Genomic DNA, 20,253 nt, shown 5'->3' on the forward strand with positions numbered 1-20,253 from the left:
GAATAAATATCATCTGACATAGATTTATCCATCAGAGTCAACCTAAAGGGAAGGAACATATCCTGCAGCAGAACGGTTTGTTTGTAACATTGACACTATTTACAGACACATGCAGAGTCGGGGTTAAGTATGTTTAAATTATCATTTGATTTGCATCAAGTCTTCAGTTTAACAGTAGAGGGTGTGATAAAGAAAACGTATTATTCACACATCAAGCCAGAAAGTTCTTTGAAATACATGAAAAGGCAACACTGAGGATCTCAAAAGTACCTCTGAACTGAAGACGATATTGGAATCACAGACTAAACACTGGGAAATACCTGTAGGGACGCACACTATTTAATAAACACCTCAGTTTAGGGAGAGTTTGAATACAGGATGAGAATGACATTTGTTAAAACTCGGCTTGATATCGCAAAATACCTTAACAGCTCCCTTCCCAAGTCAGTGTCTCTGCTGGCAAAACTGTGACTCAGTGGAGAACATGCAAACACTTTATTGGGCCATGGAAAGAATACAATATGAGCAGATTTAAGATTAAAAAAAAATTATTGGAGAAGCTTTGCTGCTGGCACTGGTCTCTAATGAGTACAGGCAATGTAAAAAATTATAAAGGCTTTTATTTCTGCCAAAGATAACAGGAGGTGATTGCATAATGAGTTTCTCCTTTACTGGCTGATGGGGTGCTAATCAGTAAAATCACCGGATGCAGTCTTGAGAAGAAATAAAAACCCACAGCCCCTCCTGGCACCAGGGTTTACACCTTTTACACACACAGATACACCATGAAATGAACAAGTTACTGTTTTAACAAGGTAAATGTGGCTGTCAGTAATGTACTTTATTTTCATACACATCTTTCTCACTTTGTCTTTCCTATATCTGTGACACTATCCCTTGGAGATGGATGTGTGTGTGTGTGTGTGTGTGTGTGTGTGTGTGTGTGTGTGTGTGTGTGTGTGTGTGTGTGTGTGTGCGTGTGTGTGTGTGTCTACAGTATAGTGAACTGTCTTTGTCTCGATTCGCCTGCTCATTATCGGAGTAGGTTCAAGGAGATGGGTACTCATTTGCATAGGGAGCCCTGGGGCTGGAGCTCCTCTGTGTAGCAGCCAGGTGATTCATACCAGCTCCTACAGTCTTATTTTATAGATAGAGGATAAGATTAAAACCAATCAATCAGCCCAGATCACCCTGACCCAGAGGAAAATGAGTCAGGTGACTGCTGCAGGACCATCCAACATGTTTCTTGTCCTCTCCACAAAGCTCAGAATGGGTCTTTTTATAGCACAACCATGGCAACATGCAAACTCTGAACATCTCACTTATTAAATTCTGAGAACGTACACACAGCTAGTGTCTAACCGGTATGTGAGCAGAAAAATTCAAATTAAGGGACTTGTATTGTGTAGTTTAAAGGCTGTGATCCATCATGTGGGGCACTGTATGAAAGTAAGACCACAAGAGAGCCCAAACAAGAAAGCACAAAAGTACTATTTATCCCGAAGCAGCTTTATTTAAATTAGGTTATGTTTTTGCCAGGGTTTGTTTGTCTGTCTGTCTGTCTGTCTGTTTGTCTGTCCGTTAGTGTGCAACATAACTCAAAAAGTTATGGACAGATTTTGATGAAATTTTCTGGTCTGCGCCCCCCCCCCCCCCCCCCCGATCACCACCAAAATTTAATCATTTCTTCCTTATCCCATTTCCAACAAACCCTGAAAATTTCATCAAAATCTGTCCATAACTTTTTGAGTTATGTTGCACACTAACGGACAGACAAACAGACAGACAGACAGACAGACAAACAAACCCTGGCAAAAACATAACCTCCTTGGCGGAGGTAATCAAATGTCAAATAAGAAAAGCACTCAGAGAGCGCAGACCTCCACCAAGACAGATCTGCCCCCCCCGATCACCACCAAAATTTAATCATTTCTTCTTTGTGCCAGTATCAACATTTCCTGAAAATTTCCTGAAAATCTGTCCATAACTTTTTGAGTTATCTTGCTAACAAACAAGCAAACACGCACGCACGCAAACACACAAAGCAAAGTGATCACAACACCTCCTGGCAGAGGTAATGAAGCTGTGTTACTATGGACATGGAAGCAGTGTTAGGCTCATAAGACTGGATGTTGTTTGGAAAACAAACAAAGACTTATTATGGATTTCTGCAGGATTTGACACTTTGAAGATTTCCTCATATTCATCTGCTGTGGGAGCTCACCAAGTGATTATGATCTGATGGACTGTATGATTATTGGGATCCAGCAGGATTTACAGTGTGTATCATTGACCCGTTCACACAAAGACAGGCTTCAGTGTCTTGTCCCCAGACTCTTTGACATGTGGACAGGAGCCAGAGATCGAACCACACTCTTCTGCTTTGTGTACAACCTACTGCTCTGGCTCCTGAGCCAAAGCCACCCCAAAGTCTGAAGTAGTCAGTGCACAAAGACTGATAATGTGTCTAGCAGTTAACTTTAGAAATTAACAATACTTACATGTTAAGAGAGTCCACATGTTTGATTGATGAAGGAGAATAAGATGTCATAGTTAACCATTTGTGATTATGAATGAAGAATATCTTATCTATGTCATATAACATTACTGAATGGAGTCCCTAATGTTTTCTATGATGTTTGCTGTTGATGTGTTTTAAAGAAAACTTATTTATGACATGATTTGAATGGTCAAGAAACTGCCTTTAAAGAAAATGGAATAAAGCCCAAATACCACCCTGAATCCATTCTAAAAATAAACGCATTAGAGTAGGGGTGCCAAACATATGGCCCGTGGCCCTAACCGGGACGGCCAAAGGGTCCAATCCGACCAATGGGATAAATGTGAGAAGTGCAGAAATTACACTGAAAACATTAAACGTCAAGGGCATTGAATTAATTTTAGTTCAGGGACCACATACAGACCAATGTGATCTCAAGTGACATAATAGCATAATAGCCTATAGCTAATGACAACTCCAAATGTTCCTCCTGGTTTAATGTGAAAAAAGTACAATTACATTATGAAAATATTTACATTTACTAAGAAATATGAACAACCTGCAATATCATAAGAAATGTCTTAAGTGTGATTTTAACAATGTAAGATATCCAGTGTGATCTGTAAATTGTGTTAATAATAAGCTGACAAGTAATATTGTTGAAGTTGCACTTGATTTGATTGATTTGATTATTATTACCTTGCCCCCCAAAGGGGAGGTTAGGGGTATTATTTTTGGTTTGTTTCTTTTTTTGTTAACACTCTAGCTGAAAAAGTATAGGTTGAATTCATACCAAATTGGGTTTATAGATTGCCAGTGACCCAGAATAGGTCTTATTACATTTTGGGAACAGTAGGTCAAAGATTACATTTTTTTTGAATTTTTAAAACATTTTTTCCCCATTTACTTATAATGGGCAAAATTTCAAATGTCTGTAGCAGCTAAACTATTTGTTGAATTCATACCAAATTTGGTTTCTAGATTGCCAGTGACCCTGGATAGATGACATTACATTTTGGGAAAAATAGGTCAAAGATTAAAGTTCATGAATCTTTTAAATCTTTTTTTTCCCCCCATTTACTTATAATGAGCAACATTTCACGTGTCTGTAGCAGCAAAACTATTGGCTGAATTCATACCAAATTGGGTTTATAGATTGCCAGTGACCCAGAATAGATGTGATTGGGAAAAGTAGGTCATAGTTATATTTTTTATTAATTTTTTATATCTTTTATTTCTCCCATTTTCTTATAATGAGCGAAATTTCACATGTTTATAAAAACATAAATTTTGTTTCAATTTACTTCAAACTTGGCACATATATAGAGGCAATTGATACTCTGACATCAGCACACGCATAGACATGATAACATCAGCTGGAATAAGCCAAAATAAGATACAATACATGCGAGGGGCGGGGTTTGTTGTGCCTGGCACCACTTGTTATTTATGAATTATTATACCTATTATTTTACTGGTTCGGCCCACTTGAGGTCACATTGGGCTGTATATGGCCCCTGAACTAAAATGAGGTTGACAAGGGACGCATCGTGCTTACCTTTAATCCATCGTCTAACACATTTTGCAACGTATTCCAGCATAGGCTCTTACACTAAAGCGTTAATGTGTCACTTTGAGCTGATCAGAGTGGAGCTTGGCCTGTACTGCCCACCCAGGCCTCCTCCAGCTGTATTCTGATGGCCCATTGGAGAGCTTACTTCTCTGCAGTCCCCTGAGAACTATATGAAAGCATAAAGCAAAATTATGCAAGGCTAATGTCCTCTTTAGAGAAAATATGGTATAATATTTATAAACTCTGCTGTTTCTACACACACCACTATAGAGCGCGAGTGTAGACACATAGATGTGGGTGTTAATGCAACTTTAATGGACTCACTTGGGAGGGCTTATATTCATATTCATGTGTCAAAGACATAGTGTTATGTCAGCAAAGTGAAGACATTTTACAGTTACATACAGCATCTCTGATATTTTTATATTTTTTCTGCTAATTTACCAGCCTGAAAACTTACATCGACATTTATCACATTATCTTGTGAGGTCTTAACACACGATGGTCGAAGATGTGTCACGGAGCAGTTATCAGGTCTGTCACTGCTGTCTGCTCTGATGCTTTTATGCTATTTATTGTGGTCTTTTACACCAAGTTTTATGTGAAAGCTGTCAGTGCGATAGCTGTTTCAGTGTGCAAGGAGCAGTAAGTTATGTTGATGAGCCTCGATGGATTCTTTTTCATTCTTTCTCAGGAGAGATTACCTGTTTGTGAGTGATCATCATAAAGATAGATGTACTGAAATCTCAGGTGTTTGTTTAATTCATTTTAGCAGAAGTTCTGATGAATCAAATACATGTGAAATGAAATAAAACCCAAGAATTACATTATACATTATTTCCAGTAGTAGCACTGTCATGTTGTATGTTGTGGTAGTCATTTTTCACTTTTAAACCTTGGTGTTATTTCTATATTATGGTGTTATTTCTATATCTATTTTTATATCTGTCCTTAGAAAAATAGATTAACAGCCTATCGTCTTTAATCACCCTAAAATACCTTGACTACTATATTCACTGATCAGCCATAACATTATCATCGCTGACAGGAGAAGTAGTAAGTTTAATAATTTGGATTATTTCATTTTAAATGGTACCTTTCACTGGGTTGGATGTATTAGTCAGCAAATGAACATTTAGTTGTTGAAGCGGACGTGTTGGACACATCAAAATGAGCAAGGTAAGGAACTGTGTGACTTCAACAAGGTCCATGTTGTAACAGTGATGACTGGGTCAGAGCATCTCCACAACTGCAGGTCTTGTTGAATGTTACTGGTCCGACCTGGTCTGTACCGACCAAAAATGGACTAAGGAAGGACATCCCAGTCTCAGGTCTATTGATCATCTTTGGGAGTTGTTTGATAAATAAATCTGATCCATGGAGGTCCACCTCTCTACTTCCAGGACTTCAGGGATCCGCTGCTAACATCTTGGTCCAGATACAACAGCACATCTTCAGAGGTCTGGTGGGGTCTAGGCCTCAGGTCAGAGCTGGTTTTGTGGAAAAAGGGAACCTACACCATATTAGACAGGTGGTAATAACGTTCTGCTCCCATAGACACTGGATTGGTTGAGATGTGGTTGCTGGTTTTTAGACCACTTTTGGTAGGAACTAGCCTGGCCAGCCATCCAGTTTTCTCAGTGTATTCGGTACTGAGAAAACAGTCTGGAATTGGGCCAGTCACTGTGAAATATGCCGGATCTATTTTATACCAGACCAATTGCAAGTCTGGGGTGTGTGTGGGGGGGTGGGGGTTGTGTCATGCACCCAGGGGCACCGCTACCAATTGTGGGCCCCATGAAAGGTAAACGTTGTGGACCCTTCATAAAATTCTGTATCTTTTGGGGGGGGCAGCATGTAGGTGGGGATGGGGTCCATTCATGCCGTCACTTATGGTAGCATAAAACGAAACTGAAACTTAACATACTTTCAACGTCCAACTCCCGACTTCTGTGTCTCTGTTATACAGCAGATCTTACACAAATTTTCACAACTTCTAGCCTGTATCTACTGGACCCCCTCCATTGCTCTATGGGCCCCCCACAAATGCTGGGCCGCATAAATTTGTCAGTTTACCCCCCCTTATCGGCGCCCCAGTATGCACCCACTTCTTTTTGTCACAAGTCTTTTTGTCACAAGTCCACAAATCTCCTCACAACTGTTGTTGGTTGTTTGATTCAAAAATAAGGATTGAATTACAGATTACCCCCTATATTCTTAAGTTTCTCTGACAAAGGTGTCACGTCCGTCTTATCTGTGATTGGCTTACTCGAAGCCTGTTAGTCCCGCCTTCATATTTGGATTTATGCCCCGCGATTCCAGATGGATTTCTCATTCAGAAAGACAGATGATTGGCCATACTAGGTAGGAACCACTTTACACTGGGAATGAACAACAAGACCTGGAGGTGCTCTGACCCAGTGATTTGACCGCTGACAGGTGTATGTGTCTTATAATTCTAGTATTTTATCATCATGTCATCGATATCAACTGGAAACAGTGGTTTCCAGGAACATGGTTAGTAGGTATCTGAAATAATGATTCTCTGCATTTATCAAATGTCTGAGAAATCCCTTATGCTTTAAATGACACAGAGCAAAGAAAATCCTTAAATGGGTCTGTTTTTGATTTATTTTCCATCTTAAAGTTTATTATAACACTTTCTTCTTCAGAACCACATGAATAAATATCTGCTTATATCCACTCACCTTTTTCCCCATAAAGGTTTCTGTCCACCACTGTTATGAGACATGTTTAGTATCTGCTGTTCTTTAACTGTCCACTTTGTCTTTTTTTTCTTTCCTTCTCTGTTCACAGGAGAGGAAGCTTTGTGCATTCCCCACTATTGAGATCTGTAGCTCAGAAGTCATCAACTACATGGTTCCTCTCTCTCGTCAGACAGACTTCTTCGTACCAGAGATGAAAGATGAAGTTAAAGCAGATGTAAAAGAGGAGGACTCTGATGAAGATAGAGGAACGGACATTACAGGTAACAGTTGATTTATTTCTACCCAAAATTTACTGTTACAGTTGAGTCCTCACCAGGAAATAACTGATAGCATCAGCTGACAATCTTTACAAAACACTTTAATCAAATACACTAAAAGCATGCGATTACATCACTGAAAAGACATTTTCATCATCTCGCTTGTAAAAGTTTTCCACCATGTTGAGCCTGAATCATGTGTCAGTTTGGAGCAAAAAGAAAAAGGAGGAAATATGTGGCAGCTTTTGTTGTGTCGGACACCGCTCTAACTCGGCTCCTGCCCCTGATCACTTTGGACATGTGATATATGAGACTCAGTAATTGTTCTGTCACTGCAAGTATGTGTCTTCAAGCGCAATGCCTTCTCTGTTGCTATTAGTCTTACAAAGTTTCCGGACCGGTGGCATTGGATGCATGTGGGTATTGACTTTACCATTATACAAATCATTAGAAAAGAGAATAGTACTGGGTTCATGTGATAGAGTAGGCGGAGAAGGGCTGATTTACATTAGCTACTTCACTAACTGCTCTGAGCTTTAATGATGTGACCCCAGCGCCTCATCATCTATCAGAAAACAGATTTTGTTTACATGTGTACATATATCTGTTTAGACTGGGTCACTGTCAAGGCAGAGTGTTGCTGCCCAAGACAAAAAAAGGCCAATCCTGTGATAGAAATAGCAAGATTGTTGACTGTGGAGTCACTGACACTGTGTTGAACTGAGTGTCAAGGCTATTCACAAGTTTAAATTAGTTTGTCGGCACTGCCGGACCGTGACAAAGTTTTGATTTTTACTTGCCTTTCTGACAAATGAGAAAGTTAATAAGGAAGAACTGAAGTGGTACAACTTCAGTACAATAATTGTGATAAAATTAAGTTTCTCTTTGCGTGTATTAAATCCACAAAAGGAAAGAGTCCGTTTGTAATTATTTCTTCATTCCTCAGTGTTTACGCGTACTCTCATACATTATTAATCCAGCCACACAATAAATGAGGCACCTAACACTGAATTTTTGACAGTATAGAATCTGAAATCTTTTCAAATTATAATTTTGAATTGGATGAATTAAACCTGCAGTTAATACTGAATAAAGTAGTAAATTGCTGTCACCGTCTACAAAAGCGCCTTTCCGGGAAAGATAGGACATTTTCTAAAATGCTATTAAAGCTAAAAAGTAAGCTGAAAAAATGCTTGGAAAAGATTTTCACGGTTTTCACAGACCTACTTAATTATATTTTATAAATATAAACAAACATCTATTTTGAATCCTGCATTGTACTCAAATAAGTATGGCTAGAGACAAAAAGTATATAGAATATAGAGGTGACATTGTTCTGTGAGAGTCTACCATTAGCAGGTTCAGATGAGGCAGTCATCATTGTCCACACTTTTTCTGACCATCCAAATGTAAATGGTGGATTGATTTTTTTAAAGCATCTTCTGAAGTGAAGATTTTTTTATAATCTGAGTTATGTGGAGACAACAAGAGATTAGAAGAGATTACAAAAGAATGGCATCCCACACCAACTCTTATATGTCTGTTGTTGCTTTGTTTAATGAACATGTACCTAAAACATTGAATATGGGGTACGTAGAAGTTATTATACTTCCTGCAGTAGATCACAGTCAGTAAAGCCACATTATAGAGATGAATACATGAACTGGTGCTGTGGTGAAATATGTATAAAATACAAAGAATGCACTTTGAAAACTTGAACCAACATTTTTAGGTTAACTTAAGGTTATAACATAACTTGTCCTTGGTGGTCCACTTCATGACAGACAAAAGCCTCCAGGTTTGCTATGTACAATATTATCTGAAGGTCCGAAGTGTCCAAACCAGACATGATGGTTTGTCTGAGCATTTGTAGTCATTCTTGTGTGTCCAGAGATATTTTGTAAAACAAAGGATGTGTGTGGACAGGAAAAAAAAAGAAATTGGATGGGGAAACTACCTGTTAAGAAAAATATGTGCATTAGTTTGCACAAAACATTAGCCTTTACAAGGATGGGCCATAGCTCAACACTTTGTGCCAAACTGCATCAAAAAAAAAAAAAAAAAAATTCTCACTGCAATTTCGTAAATGATTTAGGTCTGTGACCATATATGTTACATAACATTGTGAAAAGATCCAGGGAGTCTGGGTAAATCACAGTGTGTAAAGGCCAGTGTGTGTGACCTTTGACCCTCAGACAGCATTTCATGAATATCTGTCATGTTACGGTGGTGACTGTTGCCGCAGGAGCGCAGGAGTACTGTAGAAATCTGTTATTTGAGACAATAGAAACTGTGTTACACAAAGAGGAAGCCTTATATCAGTTCAGTGACAAGATGGTGCAGATTTTTCTGGGTCTGAGCTCTTCTCAGATGGACCAAAAGATAATAGAAATATGTGCTGGGGTCAGACAAATCAACATTTCATATTGTTTTCTGGGAACACACTGGAATCTACATTCCAAAATGGCAAAATACCATCTACAACATGCAAAAGTAGCATCTGTGATGGTTTGGGGGTGCAGTAGCGCCCATGGGATGGCTAAAACACATTTTGAAGGTGCCATCAATGTGAAACCATATATTGGAATCATAGAGATACATGTGCTGCAATGAAGTCCCAAGAAGAACAGCTATATCAGTGTGACTTCATTGTTATTCCATGTGTGACTGTGTGTGTTGGATTGTCCTGCCTGCAGTCCACATACAGTATGTTTCCTACAGAAAATATGGACATCACCAAAAGGAGAATTATACAACAGTCATCATGAATGGTTCAGCTCCTGAAGTCCAAACACCGAGAATGGGCATAAATTCCATCAACGACAAGTCAGATCCATGTAACAGTAAAAATGCCACAGGTTCAATTTAAAGTAAGTTTAGTCTAACTAATGCTATAAAGCAATCCATTTACCACCCAGACAAATCCATGAAGTATTACCCAAACTTTAAAAAAGGATCATAGGTGTTCTGACGAAGGGAAGTCAAATATTTCTTGTTGTAGATTAGGTGTTTTGGATCGCGCTGTAGCTAAATCACTTAAGAGGAGCTTTAGGGGCTGTTTAGAGGAATGTAATGCAACCACTGAAACATTTGACACCCAGGCTTCCTTTATCGTTCATGAGGGGAAACTAATGTAGAATTAAATGGAGTTAGAGGAGTGATAGAATGTCATTTGGAAGTTAAGTGTAACTTTCATGAGACTACTGTCTATATAGCTACAGATGTTATTGTGTTTTTGCAGTTGTCTTTGAGAAACAGTAAATGAACTAAATTTGGTCTTTTTATTTTGTTTTATGTATGAAATCGTGTCTGACGTGTGTTTTTGGATTTGGGTCGGTGTGGCATGTGTTTTAAGTCTCTGGGAAGCAGAGCTGGATACTGATTCAAAAAAAGTGTGTGTGTTTTCGTGTATGTGTGTGTTCATGTTCCCCATCGCAGACAGAGCTCAGCTTTCTTAATGAGAGACAGATCAATCAGTGGAGCTAAGCTTTGTCTGACAAGCCAGCTGTGGAAATCCTGCTCTGTCACCTGGGAGATTGCCTTCGACTTTTCATCCCTCCAACTCCTCTGTTCATGTTATAGACCAACTTGGCCATAAACTCTGACTGTGTCCTAAACATTTGTCCTGATTCTACCGGTGCTGCACACTGAGCGCGTTAAACACTCAAAAGAAAATGAGAGCAGTGTTATGATAATCTGGTGATTATGACGCACAGTTTGAGCAGTGAGAAGCATGTTAATCTTTTGAGGAAACAAACCAGCTCGAGTGTAAAACAGGCCGATAAGTTTCTTTTCTGAACTTTTTTTTTTTTGTTAGTGATTTTCACTTCAAATTGTGTCACTTGAAATTCTGTACACTTCAGTCAGGGAAGCCCATATTTGATTGTAAGCACTGTATAAGTAAACACTGAAAGAAAGAAAAAAACATTTGATAACCATAGATGCAGTTTCACTTTGAATATGGAAAAAAGGCTGCACCAAAATGACAAAACGAGACATTGCAGATAAGCATGCACACATGAATATTTAAAGAATAACTTCTTGTTCTCTACGTACATTATGAGGCACTAGTCTTGCACGTGTACAAGGCTAGAGTAAGATTACTGCCTTTTTGATGTATTTATTGCTTTCCGACTGATTTTACATTATTTACTTTGACATTCTAACTGTTTATTGTGACATTCTGGATATTATGTGAACACAACAGGTCTGTGTTATGCTAGAATCTCTAATTATGGAAAGAACCATCATTAAAACTAATATGCATTCCTATGTAGAGCATCTTAAACTGCCCTCATTGTAAACAACATCCACCTTCTCTGTGTTGTCACACGTTTCTCACCATGTCCTCTGATTCTCCAAACTCTCAGCATGCCTTAGCTCTGTCTGTGTCTAATTACCTCCTTAAAAAAAACTCTCCTCTGTTCCAAACAGTTTGTAGAAGAAGACCTTGATTCTGTGCTAATAATCCCAGTGGGCCCAATTTAGCAACTAATTTAGGCTAATGTTATCTAAAAGACTTTCAGAGACACAGCTGGCTTCAACCAGGGTACCAATTTCAGGACTTGCATGCAGTTAAAGAGGGGGTGAAAGTTGTTCAGTATGTTGAGGCTCTTCCTTAGGGGCTGTCCACCCAATTACCCTAAATAGACCCGTTATTTCCTGTAAAATTCCCTTGTATTGTTAAATTTGTCTCTCTGGAAAACTCTCATGCAGATGAAAAATAAATGACTACACAAACACCATCTGCATGTGTCCGAAAGTGATAGTTCTGTGTCACACCGGACCTGTTTCACTAAAAAAAAAACTGGTCCCGGCAGTTTTGTTTGGACCTGCCAGCTAATCAACAGGATGTTTTTCTGACCATAAATAGAAATTATCAATATCCTAAATGGACTTCCCATATATGATGCTCCACACTGCAGACAGGATCAGATCTGCTGGATGTGATAATTAGATTGCGGAGTGATGTTGAGATTCGAATGACTGAAAACAGAAGACTGCCCTCAGTGAGGAGCTCAGAGACTCCCTGTTTATTGTATTTCAGTCCCCGATGACACATTTAGTGCAAACACACTTTGATGCGAGGATGAGATTTATTTGAAGTGTGAAAGCAGCAGGAAAATGGCCTGGACAATAGTGTTTTAGCATCTCACGGGATTGTCAAGTCAAGTCAAGTCAGATTTTATTTGTGCGGCACATTTTCTTTTATAGCTTTGCTGAAACAAAAAAGACATATGGAGACGACAATGAAAAGTAGCGCAGAAGTAAAAAGCATCATTGTATTGGTCGAGCAAAACCATGCAGAGATATACAAAGAAAAAACAGTAACTGTGCTGCATTAACAAAACTTTGTCACAGTATTAATTTTGAGTCTGTATTTCACTGTTGCCTCTTTTGCAAAGTTATCCATCATAACTTGTTCCCTTGCGGAAAATAACACAACGGAAAAGATTCAACCATTTGTATTTATTTATACATGAATTTTGCTTGTCTGTTCCTTCTTCCGGACCAACTGTGCTCAAAGACCGAGTAATATTAGTTGTGTGGGTGGCAGGTGTGGTGTGCTTGTTACATTTATCACTCCTGGTGCTTATTTTCATTTGCAATTTTAGCGATGCAAGGCAACCAAAGCCTCCTATCTGTCATTTGTCTCTTACAGCTTATTTGAGGCAGTGTATGCTCTTTTGCCACATCTGGTACTTATCGCTTTACTTTTCATGAACCTTTAATAATCAATTTTATTCGCACCACTCTGAAAGATGTTCAGATTACTGGGTTTTTTCTGTGGTTAATATTACATTCATCTCCTTGATTCTATCTCATCATCACTGACACACAAACAGCCAGGAATAATATTAGTCAGAGATAATGAAGGGCTACTTGGTCACAGGGAATCATAGATCAGAGGCCAATTAGAATCAGTTTTAGTCTGGAAGCATTAGTAGTCTGATCATGTTGGTGAGAAAATCTCCATTAAAAATTGAACTAATGGACATTTTTCATGATGATTTCAGCTATTTATTATGCACTCCAGACACTAATATGAAAGTTCCCCTTATGGTAAAAGAAATATAGTTTGCTTTACACAGTCTTATAAGATGGGAAAGCTGGTGATGGCACATTAAAAGATGTATGTATGTTTATTTAGAAGTATAAATGAGTTGTTTTAGAACATATACTGTATCATTAATAAAATATTTATCTAAAGCGATTTTGTAAAAGTCAGTGGAACTTGTTAAATGCCACAATCTGAAAATGCCAAACATGATTTTACTCATTTGTGGTCCAAGTACAATGTGAAGGTATGTCACATCATCAGTCTAATGTATTAACCTCTCTCGCTATATACAAATATATACTAAAGCTGTTTAAATAAGCTCAGGTGTCTTCCCTCAGAACTGTAATGAATAAATACCAAATGATGAAGTGAAATGATGGAAACAATGTGCTGGTCATCAATTGTTTCTAAAAGGGCCTCAAAAATAATTACAAACAAGTGGTTCCAGGCACAACTAACCCCGCCCCTCATATGTACTGTAGCTTATTTTAGCGTCAATCCAGTGGATATCATCATGTCTATCCATGTGCTGATGTCAGCATATCAATTGCCTCTATGTCTGTGCCAAGTTTGAAGTAAATTCAAACAAAATTGATGTTTTTATAGATATGTGAAATTTCACCCATTAAAATGAGAGGGAAAAAAAGATTGTAAAACTTCATAAAAAATTTGACCAATTTTCCCCAAAATATGATGACATCTTTTCTGGGTCACCAGCAATCTATAAACCCAACTTGGTATGAGTTCAACCAATAGTTTTGCTGCTAAAGTGTTAACAAGCAAACAAACCAAACCATCAGGGTAATAAGCAACATTAAAACTAGATTAACTGGCTGATGGCGAGCCCCTTTGGTTATTAGAAAAGTGTGTGGTTACTGGAGGAATATGTACTATAAGAGAAGAGAAGAATCTGTATTTGTCAGTATATTATCCATTTGGACATGAAACACACACTGAAATTGAAACTCTATTTCACTGGGTGAAAATACAGGAACACACCACATACTAGGAGCCAATGGAGGGGTTAAGTGCTTTGCTCAAGGGCACATCAGCCAACAATTTCTCTGCTGGCCCAGGGAATTGACCCAGCAACACTCTAGGCCACTGCTGCGACTAGTGTTACAGTTATAAGTTATTTACACTCTGAATATCTCAAACAAGGCCTACATTCTATCTTTTTCTTAACTTTAACTTAATCATTTGGAAGGTTTTCAGTTTTCAGTTTCAGAGATATACTGTGTGTGATTTTTCTCAGAATTTTAGTCTTTTTAGCAACACATGATTTATTAGAATGACATGGCATGATGTGGAAACTAATAATAAACAATTGCACATATTTTTGAGCTGAATTCTAACACTTAATCAGGATGAAACACAGCAGTACTAGTGACAATACTCAACATATAAATTGACAATGTATTTTTTTTTTTTAAATCTGCGTTAAAAGTGAAACCCACTCAAGCCACCACTGAGCTGAAAATTTCATCAACTAGTACGTTATGACACTTATTAAATTCACATTAAAAACGAATGTGACCACCTCTAATCATAGGTATTCAGTCAGTCCTTCAGTCAGATTCTGCCAAAACTCATTAATTTTCTGACAGCTTGAACTGAATACACTTAACGTTTTATTCTGAACCAATGGACTCACACAAAGGTAGCAATTCTTTTTCTTGTAAAAACTGCTGCTTCAAACAGTTCATGTGTATGTTGGTTTGAATCTGAAACAAGTGGTGCCAGGCACAACAAACCCCAGCCCTCGCATGTATTTCATCCATTATAAGTAAACTAGCGCACTGATCCGTGGGAATCCATGGGTTCTAGAAGCGGTAGAGTTGATAAAATAAGGAGCTGAGCTAAGCTTACTGGTGTAATACAGAGAAGAGGAAAAAATATAATAGCCCTCATTTTGGTTTGTTTTGAAATCCAAAGTAACAGAAAAGAATGCATTCGTAGTGATGTTAAGCATTTATTTGAAAGGATTTTACAGTAATGTTACTGTATGACTTTATCACATTCACATTACCTGATGACTTGACTAAGCTTAGTGGTGTAACACACAGATTAGGAAGAAATACAATGACCATAGACTTTTACACAGGACTGAGGATGACAGTTTATTGTGACTCACTCCAATTTGTGATCTGAGCTCCGGTCCGTATGATCGGAGTCTGCGCAGTCTATCACCGGGCCGGGGACCGGCGAAGTGGAACCGAACCACAGTAAAAACCAGACCGACCTTGTTAGTGTGTGATGACAGCTGGATCCATTTCTCCCGTCGTGTCCCGGTGTTTCCATTGATCCAGATCCAGCCCCCCCTCCAATAGCAGTTGGGAATGGACTCGTATGCAGGCCGCCTGTAAGCCCATTGTATTTTTAAAAACTAATAACTCCAAAAGTATTAGTCATATCAATAAGCTGTTTTCACCTGTTTGATCCTTGACCCAAAATATCTAAGTACTCCAAAAGGCACAGGCTAGTTCTGTCCAGTTTTTTAGTTATAAAGCTGATACACATACAGGCACGCACCCACACAGAGGTCACTTGGCTTTTATAATATAGATGGGAAGATTTTAAAAAAAATCATAAAAAGATTTGAACTTTGACCTACCTTTTCCAAAATGTATTGACATCTATTCTGGGTCACTGGCAATCTATGAACCCAGTTTAGTATGAATTGAACCAATAGTTTTGCTGCTAAAGTGTTAACAAACAAACAAAGAAATAAACCAAACCAAAAACAATACCCTTGCCTCCCTCTTCGGGGGGTGGGGTAATAACATATTAAAAGTCTAGTGACACAACAATACAGGCTGTTAGGCTGGATTAGAAGTATTCAGGCCCTCAGGTCCTTGTGGTAAAAGACTGTATGTCAACAAGAAAAGGCAGCAAAAATATTCTAAATATAGCACACACAGTTATTGATTTTTAGGCAAACCTTTCTCATAAGGCAGGGGTGTCAAACTCATTTTAGTTCAGGGGCCACATACAGCCTAATACGGTATAAAGTGGGCCGGACCAGTAAAATTCTATCATAATAACATATAAATAATGACAACTCCTAATTTTTCTGTTTGTAAATGCAAATATTTTCATGTATTTACACTAAAATAGTATAATTTTGCAAAAAAAAAAAAAAAAAGTGAATAATAGGATAAGAACTTAGAAATAATATCAACTCCAAAGTTTTCTCTGTTTTTGAGTGAAAAAAGTAAAGTTTCGTGATTAAAATGTTTATATCTACAAAATGTACTTGAACATAACACAAACAAATATGAACAACCTTAACATTCTTCAGAAAAATAAGTGCAATTTTAGCAATATTACACTTTAGTTTATCATTTATACCTGTGCATCACAACTTACAGATCACAGTGGATCTACAAATACACAAAACATGTGATAATAGACAGAATATTGTTAAAATACTACATACTTCTCTTAAGACATTTCAGGTTGTTCATATTTTTTGTGAAAAGCCAGTCTGTAAATGTAAACATTTTTGTGTAATTTTACTTTTTGACACTAAAAAATAAAGAAAAAAATAGCTTTTTTTCATTATTTATAGGTTATTATTATAGTATTTTACTGGTCTGACCCACTTTAGATTGAACATCCTTGATTGTTAATATCTTCAGTGTAATTTTTGTATTTTACAAATTCATCCCAGGGGCCAGATTGGAGCCTTTGGCGGGCCTGATTTGGCCCCCAGGCCGCATGTTTGACACCTGTGTCATAAGGTAAAACCAGAACAAACACTAAAACTAACCCTTTCAGAGCCTCATATAGATGTGCATTTTTTGTGACTTTCTGTTGTACGGATGTCCCTGAACTATTCCTTTCAAACATCCACCGATCAGACACTGATCTCCACACTCAGCCTGTTTCCACCTTTTTAACAAATTTCAGAATCATGCACTGGGTGAAGTTACATGTTATATATAATGTGAATAAATTTTACCTCACCTGTAGACACAATTTCTCTATGAGTCATGACAGGTAGATTGCCATCCGCATTGGTGGTGAAACTCCCATGATCCCACACAACTTCACCGCATCATCTACTACTATTTGTTGTTATTATTGCACATGAGGGGTCACCCTCACAGCTCCCTGGCAGAAAGACATCCAATATGCTGCTGTAATTGGTCTGTTTAACTCAATCCATGACATTTTCCTAAACCTATCCAAAAATGTTGCTGTTTAAAGGGGTTCTGTGTAGAGTTGATATTCTAACCTTTCAACAGCAGGGTGAAGTCAAGTACCAGAACACACTTAGTTCTACCAAAACCAGGAATGAATGAACGCTATGTATTCCATGACTGTGTGACTCACTGAATAAAATAAAGAACTCATTGTTCACACACATCTGCATTAATGGTATCATCATGTTTTCTTCATACAAGAGCTCGTAATTGGTCAGTCAAAATAACATTGTGTTTTATGATCTTCACGTGTTGTGTCAGCCGATAGTTTACATTATAGCTTTGTTTTTAGCTGGAAAGCCGCTACAGTAAAACTACAAATCACCTCTGTTTTCTGCACAGTTTTGTGTTGTCAACAGTGTAACTAAGGATTTGTTTGGAATCGTCCAAACAAGGTCAAAACTGTCACAGTTTAGTCTGAACAGTGGATCAACAAATGGCAACTTCGCTAATATAATAACATCACAGAATAACGTTACATCTTCACAAGCCTCATAATCTAACTCACCTGAGTAGAAGAAACACTGGTATTTCATCATCAAACTCCATTCTTTTCATACAGAGCTGTGTCCAGGGGTGACCTTTATCGCTTTATTGCTTGACTTTGACCCTAAAAGCTGTTTCTAAACAGTACTCATCCTATGTCATCTTTCTGACAATTTAGTCAAAGGCCCTGTGGTGTCAAGTTCTGTCTCTACATCCCAATACTTTACACATGTTCATTACTCTTCATTCTCAACACTAATGATATTTTAGGTAATTTTTAAATACTTGAAAGTAGAAATGCTTCATAGAGACCATTTATACCTAATAAAGTGCCCAAATTTTAACACAGAGGCTAAAAATCCCTCAAGATACAAACCTCTGTCCAGACAGTGATGGTCCAGTCCATGTCAACCTGCCTTTTCTGCTGGAAAGTCTTTGTGCCTTAAAGCCTCAAAGGGGCTAAATTTTCCCTGTCCCTTTTTTGGTTTGATTGAGACTGCCAGTGGCAGAAATTACATACTTTGCACTTTTACATGCAAGCAGTCCAAACGCCATGAGGGCATTGAACTTTGGATTATGCTGACATTTATGAAGTTAGTCATTTTTACTAAGTCTCTAGTCATTTGAGGTTGTTTGGTTTGTTCTGCACCAGGGTCTTTCATGCAGCCTATTGAAGCTGTTTCTCTGTGCCCCCATGTTGCTGCAGGTGCAGACTCCCACAGTGACGTGAGCTCGGTGAGCGGCGGTTTGCCCTGGGACAGCAGGGAGACATCCCTGGCCGCCTCCACAGCCGCCTCTCTGGCCCTCTTCCCTGCATCTAGGGATGTACTGGATGCAAAATGAAGACATTAAGCACAGAGACCACAGCGACAGAGGCTCCAACGAGTCAATGGGCAGCGGCTCGTCCTTTGAAGAGCTCGACATGGATCAGGAGGAGCAGGAGGAGGAGGAAGAGAGGAATGAGAAGGAAGACGGAGAGAAGGAGGAGGAGCGGCGGATGATGACGGAGCTAAAGAAACGGTTGAACTGGCGGCCTGAAAAGAAGGAATCCTTGGGGGCGAAGAGGAGTAGGGAAGAATTGTTGAAGAGATAAGGGATGTAGCCATGTTAACACTGGCATGCTAGAGAGTTTCTCAGTTGTTGCTGTTGGTGGTTATCTGTTGTGTAATCTTGTTGGTGGATCTAAAGATGTTAATGCCATGACCAACGCGCCATATTCTCCGCCTTGTAATTCTCTTTATGAAGCCTTTTCTTTTTGTTATTATATAATCCGGTTTTTAAAATAACTCTATAATCCAACACTGTCAGGATAGAACAACAGACAACCTCACATGGTTAATCTTATGTCGCATTTCCACTACGTGGTACCGGCTCGACTTGACTCAACTCGGTCTTTTTGCATTTCCATTACGTAAAAGAACCTGGAATCTGGTACCTGGTACTACTTTTTTAGTCCTTGCTCGGCCGAGGTTCCAAAATGGGTGAAGAGATACTAAAATGTGACTAAAATGGTCAGAGACTCGTTTCTGTGTCATTGCGTCATTAATACATGACATGCTATTAAAAAAAACAGATTTGGAAGTTTACAGTAAATATACCGGTAGGCTAATCCAAAATGAACGCCTGCAAAATGGCACCATGGTTCGGGTACTCTAAAGTCGGTAGTGCCCTGTAATGGGAACAGTCTCCAGGAATAGTACCTTTTACCCGAGTTGAGTCGAGTCAAGCCAGTTCCACATAGTGGAAACACGGCATTACTGAGTAAACCTAACTTACTCTGAGCTTCAACTCAGAGTCAAGATTTGTCGGATTCCATACTTTATTTGTGAATAACCAAGCAACATTTGCTTTAAAGAAAAAGTAAAAACAGTGACACTTGATGTTGTTCCCACTTTCTAAGACTGTGTCCTGAGGAAATGTTTGTAACGTGTTTGTGAGTATTACCTGACTGTCGTGTCTTGATATACAGTAACAGTTGTTTGGAAAATGTGCAGGAGCCAAAGCTGCAGAAATATTCGAGGACCTAAATTGTTTTATTCATTTTGATTGTAACAGAAGAGGGTTTTTCACACGTGGGGAATTCCACCAAAGTCAAGAACAAATCTTCAACACCAGTGAGAACTTTAGGATTTATAATGCAATTCAGAAATGAAAACCTCTTCCCTTTTTTTCTGTACAGAACATTTTATCGTCGATCTTCTCTCAGATAATTGCTTTACTTTTACTTTGCTCTTCCTATAGTCGGATTGTTATTCACTCTGCAGTTCTGTTCTGTTCTGTTCTGTTCTGTTCTATCATATTGTAGCCGAAAGTCACTCACTTCTACAACTAGTTGTGAAATGTTCCTAATTGAATTTATTGATACTGTGAGACATTAGACACAATGCACAGTGAGCTGCAATGTTTGTCTTTCAGTCTATAATAAAATTTTCAAATGAA

At 38.4% G+C, this 20,253-nt stretch overlaps 1 protein-coding gene across 1 annotated transcript in view; it reads left to right on the top strand.

Annotated features, from left to right (window-relative positions):
* tex264a (testis expressed 264, ER-phagy receptor a) overlaps positions 1-20,253 on the top strand; it is an 82,069-nt gene extending 61,816 nt beyond the window's left edge. Inside the window, 4 exon segments of the mRNA XM_030134611.1 lie at positions 6,891-7,062; positions 18,521-18,651; positions 18,653-18,805; positions 18,808-20,253. Coding sequence (XP_029990471.1) covers positions 6,891-7,062; positions 18,521-18,651; positions 18,653-18,805; positions 18,808-18,852 — 501 coding nt within the window. The 3' untranslated portion in view covers positions 18,853-20,253.

The sequence above is a fragment of the Sphaeramia orbicularis genome, chromosome 5 (genome assembly GCF_902148855.1).
Source record: "Sphaeramia orbicularis chromosome 5, fSphaOr1.1, whole genome shotgun sequence".
Classification (NCBI taxonomy): Eukaryota; Metazoa; Chordata; class Actinopteri; order Kurtiformes; family Apogonidae; genus Sphaeramia; species Sphaeramia orbicularis.